Below are 10,301 nucleotides of genomic sequence, written 5' to 3' on the forward strand. Positions count from 1 at the left end.
GAAGGTAAGAAGTAATCAACTAAAGTGCTAAAGCAAACATCAAATATTTCATTTGTTATAATATTTTGATTAGTCTTACATCGAAAATAAGTAAAATTAATATGATGGATATATTACTATTAATTTTTATGAAATATTTTAATTAATAATTTAAATTTTGATAGATGAATTATCTCATTGGATTGAGACATTTGGATGCTCAACCACTAGTCAAAGAACAAGAGGACTAACAAATCAAATAAAACCCATGTCTTCTCTTCAATCATTCTTCTCAGACTCACCTCACAAGCCTCCAAACCAAAGCCTACCATCTTAATCATGTCTGGAAGAACCAAAGGAAAAGGTAAAAGATAAAGAAAAAAGAACTCTTCGCTGCTGTCCTCTTTCAATCATTCTTCCTGGTGGAGGACTTCCCTCCAAAGCCTCACCTCACATGACTCCAAACACATCCTACCATCTGCTCCTACTGTTTGCATGGGCCTTTGCAGCAGAAAGGAGAGGAGGAGAACTGAGTGCATGATGCCTTCCAATCTGCCATCTCAAGGCAGCTGTTTGGGAGGAGTGGCATGCATGATTCCTACAAATCTGCCATCTCATGGCAGCTGTTTGAAAGAGTGGCTCATTGTCATCATCCCCCATTCTTCAAGCTGACTAAACTACTCTTTTATTGCATTGCAATCACATAGATACAGGATAAAGGAAGATGGGCAGCCCTGTACTTTTTGACTTGGCTCCTCCTTTTTAGGTCTATTGTGCAGCACTGGATGATGGTTTGTCTTTGGGATGACACTCTTATCCTCTGGTATTTGGTTCTGTCACTTTGAGAGAAGAAGTTTTTGACTGCTATTCTACAACTCAGCAGGGCAGTGCTATCTCAACATCAGTCAACAGTGCTGTTTCTCAAGTACTATTATTATACAGATGTCATGTAACCATTCATTTATTGGAATGCAATTTAAATTGGTAGATGATGGTGCAGAATTGCCTTTTAGCAAATCATATCTACAATTGATGGGACTTTCTTTTTATGGGTCATAACAAAGGCATTAAAAGAAACTAAGCCCTACTTTGATTCTGACATATAACAACAAATTCATACAAACTTTGCAATCCATCAATTGCAACACTGTCTTGATTTGAGAACAGTAACTTATAGATGAGATCAAGCTAGTGGGTAAAAGATGATTAATAAGCTAAATTACAATAAAAAAAAGTAAAACAAAAAAATGGATGGTTAATAACAAAATCATATGATCAAATCTCATCTTAATATTTAATATTTATTTTAATATAAAGCTTTATAAATATTAATTAGCTTAACCTTCAAAATGATAACTTTCAAATAAGATGATTACTGAGGTAAATTACAAGCATATAAATAGTAAAATTATTTTATATTTTAGACTAGTCTAACTGATGAAAATTCATATTCCATATCTATCTTTTTAAAAAATAAATTCTCTGTCTGTCTTAAATTTGTTTAATAAAATACATCTAATGGATAAAGATCTTTATCATTGATAATAGAATCATACAATCAGATCACATTTATATCTAAAATTATTCCTTTTTCCCCATACTGATGGGAAAACAAAGAACATTAGCTTCAAAATTGAAATCCATGGTCCTTTGGGTCTTACCTTGGAATCATAACCTCATCAGATTCAATTCACTGTTTTATGCTCCCAATGCCGACAAAAAGCCTAGTTAAATAGCCACTAAGCTCAAGCTTCGTTATCTTCCAACTTGCAGTATTCATTGGTGACTTCTCACTGGTAAGAGTGGAAATGGAGTGTGAGAACAGCTACTCCAATGCCTATCCATCCAAAGCTGCGTGATCTATCCCTAGAGACCACACTTCCCTCTACTCTTCGAGCTTCTCCCTCTGTTCTCTGTTCTCTCTGGCTGTGGTCTCTGCTGAGCTCTGCCATCACTGCTGCTGCTGCGGATACCGCCCTCCATTAATGTTGAGAGACGGTTGCCTCTCGTCTCAGGCGACGCCCATGTGCTCTCTTTAATTCGCGCCTTGCCCTTTCCAAAGATTCCAAGTCGGGGTCGGTCTGCAGTCAGTATTCTTGGAGCAAGGTTGCTCCTTGAGGGGGAGGATTGAGAGGAGGTGAAAGATTCGCGTACTTTCTTTGGTTTCGACGCCGCCTCCTCGGTGGGTTTTGCTCAGGTTGCTTCCGGAGCTGAAATTTTGGCCTAAAAATCACTTCTTGGTGGATGTCGGTGCGGAATTCTTGACGTTACTCTTCGTCTTGGTTTTTGGTTCGTGAGTTGGAAACAGACGAATACCCTGGATTTGGTCGAAAAGTTCGGATCTTTGGGTGAATTTAAAGCTGTTTATTGCAATTGAAGGCAGGATTTGGGTGCGTTTCTGGTAATATCTCAAGCTGCCGTCGTCTTGTTGGTCATTATTCTGTGGTCTGATGCAGGTTAGAGGAAGCAAAGGGTGTCAACGTTGCTGCAAAGTTGCAGTTCTTTCAGTGGAAAGAAATCTTTTTTCTTGGATTTAAACAAGGAATTTAGAAGCTCTCTGGCAAGGAAAGACTCTGCTTCCCCCTTAACCATAGGTTCCGTCCAAAATGGCACCCTCTTTTGTGTTCCCAGCAGTCATCTTGTGTTGCTTGTTCGTGTTCCCTCTAACCGAGCAAATGCAAACGACGCACACCCAGTTGTTGCTGCAGCTGAGGAAGCAGCTGGAGTTCCCAAAACTGCTGGATGCTTGGAATAACACTGATAACCTGTGCTACTCACCGTCTTCGCCGAATCTAAGCATCAGCTGCGATGGAACCTCCGTCACAGAGCTCAAGATAGTGGGCGATAAGCTTGCAAAGCCTGGTAAATATGATGGTTACTCGATCCCTGGCATGACTCTTTCATCGGGCTTCGTTGTTGATTCTTTTGTGACAACTCTGGCTAGGTTGACTACCTTGAGAGTAGTCATCTTGGTTTCTTTGGGGATATGGGGTCCTCTCCCGGACAAGATCCATAGAATGTATTCGCTTGAAGTGCTCGATCTGAGCTCTAACTTTCTGTATGGTACTGTCCCTCCAAAGATATCTGTCATGACGAAGCTTCAAACATTTTCCCTCGATGGAAACTACTTCAATGATACTGTTCCTGATTGGTTTGAATCGTTGACGAACCTCTCGGTTTTGAGCTTGCAGAATAACAGCCTGAAGGGTCTGATGCCAGCATCGATTGGTAGAGTTAGAACACTAACTGAACTTGCTTTGTCGGGCAATCACATTTCAGGTAAAATCCCTGATCTAAGTAGACTAAACAGCCTCGAGATGTTGGACCTGAGAGACAACATGTTGGACTCTGAGCTGCCAGTAATGCCGAAAGGGCTGGTCACCATCTTGCTTAGCAAGAACTCACTGGCTGGTGAGATTCCACAGCAGTTTGGGGAATTGGATCGACTCCAACACCTTGACCTATCATTTAACCTACTCGAGGGGACTCCACCTGCAGCATTATTTGCTTTGCCAAACATCAGCTATTTGAACCTGGCATCCAATATGCTTAGTGGATCACTTCCAAGTAGTTTAGCTTGCAGCAGTCAACTTGGGTTCGTTGACATTTCTACTAACAGACTCTCTGGTGAATTACCTTCTTGTCTGAGCTCAAATTTGAATAAGAGGGTTGTAAAGTTCAATTGGAATTGCTTGTCTTCTGACCCCCAGCATCAGCACGTGTCTAAATTCTGCCAAGTGAATCACATAGATGAGAAAGATTCCAAGAGGAAGAACATACCCTTGTTGGTTGCTGTCATAGGAGGAATTCTCTTAATTATGCTATTGCTTCTGTTAGTTCTTTTTGTTTCTTGTAGAAGGAACTGTCGCCGAGCAATAGCAGAACAACGACTATTGCCAAAGTCAGCACCAGATAATTCACCCACAGGAATCTCGTCTGAGCTTCTTGCTAATGCAAGTAAGTAATCTTCTTCCAGTTTTTCAGCTTTTCTAATCAGGATATCCATCGTGTTGCATCCAGACTTTGGAGAGCCTTCATGCTTGACAAAAGATGTTGCGGTTTCTTCTCTGCTTTTCTTAAGGCATTCCACTGTACATACAATTCACTGTCTTTATATATTGCTCATATATGTTAGTAAAGACAGAAAAGAAATATTGTCTGGATGATTCAGAACATGATGGTAAATGTTTTTTTGTCCATCTTTCTCTCCAGCTGAGAGGTACTAGTAGTAGCTAGGTCTTAATTTTCCAGCACATATGCATTCCGATAAATTGTTGGTTTACTCTTCCCGACGGATAGGATTGTTAGGGGGTTCATGCTAATACGTACAATCTTTGTGTCAATTGAAAACAGTTTCGAATTGCCCTCAGGACGACCTGGAACCATAAAAATACTGTGGCAGACCAGGGCAGCACTCAAATCACTAGTAGTGATGAAGAAGAATGATGCCCTAAACAGACCTTTTGATTCACCTGCCTGAGTTTGTGTCAAGTTTTCAAATATAAGTTTGTATAGTATAGGCATAAACTATTAGAAAAACTACATGCTAAAAGCACTGGAAACACTACTCGCTATAAGCTTATGATTTTTTTCCCTCTTTCTCCTAATGCCCTTAGGAGAAAAGTTTTTTGTCTATCTAGGAGCCTGTTCATAGCCTGTGCTTTCATGATTTAGCATTTTTTCGTTTAAAAATTTTATTACATCTAATAATGCCTGGCTTGTAAATTATGTCATTTCTGAAGTAAAACTAACACAGCATGAAAAATTTTGGGAGATTCAATCATTTATTTCTTCTTCTTTTCAGGGTATATTTCTCAAACAAGGAAGCTAGGAACACAAGTGTTGCCTATGTATCGGGCGTTTTCCTTAGAAGAGTTAAAAGAAGCAACAAATAATTTTGAGCAGTCAGCATATATAGGCGAAGGTTCAACTGGCAAGGTGCTTACTGAAATTCAAAATTTTAACTCTTGCACTGAAAGAAAAAAAGCCATTTATGCATCAATAGATTTCATACAAGTTCAATCAAAACCCAAGAAAAGACAATAAGTGAGTCTAAATGTGAAAGAACATTTGGTATGTAGATCAGTAATTTTTTTCCTTTTTGCAGGTTTAGATAAAATATTTAAAAAGGCTATTCGTCACTTGATAACATTGCTTCTCAATTAAATGCTGAGGCTTAGATGCTACTTGTTTTCTGTTTGGTCATTTTGTGCTGACACCTTTTAGGTAGAAAATTGAAATTTCCTTATTCTTATGTGGAACAAAGCATGTTTAGTCATTGAACTTTTTACATAAGACTTAGAATGTCAATATAAAAAAAAGAGGCAGAAACAAAGAAAAACAGGTGTAATCGGATTTCTTTCTCATTTTGTGCTACCTGCTTGCTGTTTGGTATATTTCAAAAACATATCCTTTTAATTTGTTAAAGTTGTTGTTTAAAGAGAAGAAATATGAGGAGAGTAAGATCAAAGATAGAAAGACGTTTCTACTTTTATCCTTTTAATTTTTAAAAATAGGAAGCCCTTGAATCAGTCAGTTAAACATAAGAAATCCAACTGATCCTCCAGTTTCCTTTCTTTTCATATTGAAACTCCTCAAATACAGAGTAAGCTACAATTCAATAGTACCCTTGAATAGCTACATGTAATATTCCAGCCTCAAGTTTTTATTATGTACCAACTGGGACTCTTTTTTCTTAGGGTAGTTCCAAGTAGGATTCAATCACTACAGAAAACCATGAACCATTTATAACAAATGCCAAAATTCAGGCTCTTTCAGTTGTCAAAAACCAAAATTAAACTCTTAAAGTTTAATTGGAGTTTATTTCATGTGTCATGTTAAGTTCACTTTTGTCTAATACTGGTTTTCTAAATCAATGAAATCTTTTATTGCCTCTCCTCTATCAATCACCTTTAGAGATGATTTGCTCTCTATGACCGATCATCACATCATTTAACTTTCTTCCATGCACCCATTCGTTTGAAGGAAGAAGATAAGAAAGATAAGGAATTCCCTATGAAGGGAAGCTAAAATTTAAGGGGAGCAAAATATTTGATCCATGGACCAATTAAAATGTTGTCTTAGTCAATCCATAAATTTTACTGGAGGCACTCAAATTTATTTTCTTATCTTGTTCTGCTTGATTCCCAGCTTGGGATAGATCACTCTGGTAAACGAGGTTATTTACAGTAAGTTATTATTGAGGCAATAAACATCTGGCTCCTGACATGAAATATATGTGATTCTGTTGTATTCATTGGTAAACTTGTCACTAGTTGTTACTGTTATATGTATAGTTTTAGCCTTTTACTAATCTTCTTGCCCTAGGAAGAATTGTACAAATTTAAACCTCAAAGATGTTTAAGAAAAAACTTATATTTTGGTTGCTTGGATTTCTCACTTTTCCCTGCTCCCAAGCATTAGCCTTGTTCCTCAATTTGCCTATGGATTTAGAAAATTGATATGAATACCCTGATTTATATATTCTCTTATAAGGTTTTTGGATCTTCTAGTGTGCAGCATGAAACATGCAGTTCCTGTTTGCAATTATTAATCAAAAATTAAAAGTGGTTTTCTATGCTACTACCAGAAGCAATTTTCATTGAAATGTGATTCGGTACAATTACAAAAAATAAATACCATTTTATGGTTCAAGTTATTTTGAAGTATGCTTAGTTTTTAGTTCTCGAGTCTCATTCGGAAAGGAAGCTAATAATAGTGTGAAATTATGTATACTATTTCTTTTAAAAATACCACTTTGTATATTGCTCACAGTACTTCTGAGTTTTCTTTTTTTTTCTTTCAGCTGTACAAGGGCAGAATAGAAAATGGAACCTTTGTAGCTATAAGATGCTTGGCATTGTTCAAGCGATATTCTATTAGAAATCTGAAGCTTCGTCTAGATCTACTCTCAAAACTTCGCCATCCCCATTTGGTCTGCCTCTTGGGGCACTGCATTGATACTGCACAAGATGATTCTAATGTCAACAGAGTCTTCCTTATCTACGAATATGTAGCTAATGGAAATCTTCGTACTCATCTATCTGGTAAAAATGCTCCTTACAGTGTTAATGTTTTTCATGCCTTGGACTTTTTAACGGTTTGGTTTACATGCACTTTTTTCTGCAGAATGCAGACTGGAGAGAACTCTTAAGTGGCCAGATAGATTGGCAATTTTAATAGGCATTGCAAAAGCAGTCCACTTTTTACATACCGGTACTATTCCTGGTTTCTACAATAATCAATTGAAAACAAGCAATATTTTGCTTGACGAGCATTTGACTGCAAAAGTGAGTGACTATGGTTTGTCCATTATAACGGAAGAAATTTACAAACATGAGGTTTGTATTAAGGTTAACAGAGTGAAAATATATGCACTTCTTTTCGAGCTATGATTTTGATAATATTTCAAATATTTGATGTGTTGATGCTAATGAGAATCTCCTGCTGCAGGCAAGGGCAGAAGGTCACAAACAGAGCAGATCTCCATCATTGTGAGTAATGCTTTTTCCCATCCTTATTGAACAGCTAATTTCTGTTTTGTTTTTTTTTTACATGAACCAAGAATCAGCCAAGTAAAAAACCATGTTAAGATAGATCAGACCGATCAACTATAAAAGATCACATTTACTAATATTTCCATGTATAACATTGCCTTTGTAGGGAGATGGTAAACTTGGAGGATGATGTTTATTCATTTGGCCTCGTCTTACTTGAAGCACTAATGGGACCAGCACTATCCGAACAAGGTGCTGATCATTGTACAAAAGAACTGGTGAGATCAATTTCCTGTTCATGCTTGCTACAGTAACAAACATATTAATCTAGATAAGCACAGTGAAAGTGAAAACTATGCACTTTCTGTCAAATATCTTGATGTTGGCGTTTCTTGAACTAGTGGTGCCTTTTTATTTTGCCCTTCATAAGAGTGATGGCAATGAGAAATCATGTCCAGATCATGTCCATTTCAAAAAGAAATGGCATTGCAAGATGTTTATGATGGTCAACGGTCTGTTATTTAAGTCTACCCATAGCTTAAATTGGATATGCTATTCGCAATTGGAAATGCTACCCAAAAAAACTTTTAGAAAACCAGCTTTTACTTGTGCCTCCGATGTTAACGAGTAAGTTTCATTTGGATGCTATTTGCAACGAAAAAGGCCACAAAAGCTTTGAGAGACCAGCTTTTGCTTGGGAATTGAAAACAATCATTCCTCATAAGCAAAGTTTATTAAGATGCTTTTATTTGTTAACATCAGTCCATATATTATCATACTACAACATGTAGCTATCAGAAGAAATTTCACATTTACCTTCTCGCAAATGGAAGATGAATTTGTTTCGATGGAAGAATTTCTTTCAAGTGCTGTTTCCTATTTGCAGGCAATGTTATCGACTGGCCAAGCAGAACAACGGCGTGTTATTGATCCAGCTGTGCTGGCTTCTTCCTCACAAGAGTCTCTATCGACTGCGATCTCAATCACAAGCAAATGCTTGTTGCAGGAACCTTCTCACCCTTCGATAGAAGATGTGCTGTGGAACCTGCAGTACGCTGCACAGGTTCAATCCATGGCTGACGGCGATCAGAAGTCAGATATTCTATCACAAGCATGATCCTGATGTGGAATACAAAGAACAGGGAGCATAACAGTTCCAAGCCAACGCGATCCTTTGACACCCCATGAGCAGAGACATCAAGTGACCACAGGCCCCAAAGCTTGCAGAACTGAAATCCCAAGTTGCCATTGCCAAAGAGAGATGTTGTAAAGGGCATTCCCTGTTCATGTATTCCATTTCATATTATTCATAATCCCATTGTCATGGTTACAATGTACATTATATTCCCTAATCTATAATTAATTCTCTTCCTCCAGTTTCATTGATTGGAAAGCAGATTCTTTGTTTCATCCATGTTTCTGTTCTAGTATGTGATGGAATACATAAAAATTAGTTGTCCATATGCATCACCATCATTATCTTTTATTCAGAAAATTTGTCTTTATTTTTTACAATGCACAAAAAAAAAAAGTCCACGGTGGGGTCCATCGGCCATGTTTCGTGTACCCTGTCTGGGATGAGACAGGCGATCTGTGGTTGTAGGATTCCGCACGTGTTTCCAACTTCCAACTGTTGTTTTGTTTATAGTTGTTCCTTTACTTCCTTTCTTCTCTCTCTCTCTCTCTCTCTCTCTCTTCTCATTCCAACATATAACAAAAAGAGTTCAAAAACTATCAGTCTATAGTTGGATTATATGCCCCAATTCTACAAATGTGAACCACACAGGACGTCAAGTCAAAAGCCCGGAAACAAATGTAGGAAACACGTACGCAGCCGAGTCATGTCTTCTTCTCTATCGGTTGTCTTCACCAGACGATGGACTCAAATAATTTTAGGAATACACGTGAAATGTGTATTTATAATTCAATACATATTTCAAATATAATTTTTTTTTTTTTCAAATCGTATTTGACCTGAATGCTGCATTGAAAAATACTTAGATGCTGATATCAGCATTTTAACATTTATGAGATGCTAATATATTTTTTTAATTTAAAAATATCTTATAATTTTATTTATAATTATAAGATAATCAAAAATAATTTAGTGATAAACTAACATGATTTATATTTTTCATAAGACGAAATTTTATTTATTTATTTTAAAAATTATTTTATAGTTATTTATATGATTATATTTACATTTAATTAATTATTAATAAATGTAAATAAAAATTTATAAATTTACTTATGAATAATATTTAAAATATTAGAAGAATAAATTTATCATAAAATATTTAATGGATTTTTGAAATATAATTTTATCAAACAATATTTATATCAAGATATATTTAAAAAAAATATAATTTTTATTTATTATTTGTCAATCACTCGAAGTATTTCATCTATATATTAAAAATATTAATATATTCACAATCGTACCAATTTTTGCTTCCTCCGTGGAAAACCTTTGACTGCTGCAGCCAAACGAGGGAAGCGGCAAACGAACAAAACGGTGGCGCACTCAAATCTATACACGCCATAGATGTGAACTTGGCTGTCATCCATTGCTAAGAGAACAAATGAAGACTGCTCTCTCTCTTTCTCTGTCTCTATCTATCTATCTATCTATCTATCTATCTATCCGTCAACACATACAGCCTCAACGATGTGCTGCATCATTGGCCTCGATATGTGAACATAACCATAGCTTCCGCCATTCATCGATCGAACAAAGTGAGAACTTTCAATGACTTTTCTCAGGAAGGTAATCAAGGGTTGACTGCGTGTAGATTAACATATGTAGACGAGGCATGCAACATGTAT

The 10,301-nt window shown here is 36.6% G+C and overlaps 1 protein-coding gene across 1 annotated transcript; it reads left to right on the forward strand.

The window, feature by feature from the left end:
- Positions 1-1,742: 1,742 nt before the first annotated feature.
- LOC135614467 (probable inactive leucine-rich repeat receptor-like protein kinase At3g03770) lies at positions 1,743-8,885 on the forward strand. Its single transcript, XM_065111868.1, has 7 exons — positions 1,743-3,936; positions 4,784-4,917; positions 6,785-7,025; positions 7,108-7,319; positions 7,432-7,472; positions 7,642-7,753; positions 8,362-8,885. Exons 1-7 carry the CDS (start codon positions 2,586-2,588, stop codon positions 8,590-8,592), a joined length of 2,322 nt encoding a protein of 773 aa, XP_064967940.1. The 5' UTR covers positions 1,743-2,585; the 3' UTR covers positions 8,593-8,885.
- Positions 8,886-10,301: the final 1,416 nt, after the last annotated feature.

Source organism: Musa acuminata, chromosome BXJ2-6 (genome assembly GCF_036884655.1).
Source record: "Musa acuminata AAA Group cultivar baxijiao chromosome BXJ2-6, Cavendish_Baxijiao_AAA, whole genome shotgun sequence".
Lineage (NCBI taxonomy): Eukaryota > Viridiplantae > Streptophyta > Magnoliopsida > Zingiberales > Musaceae > Musa > Musa acuminata.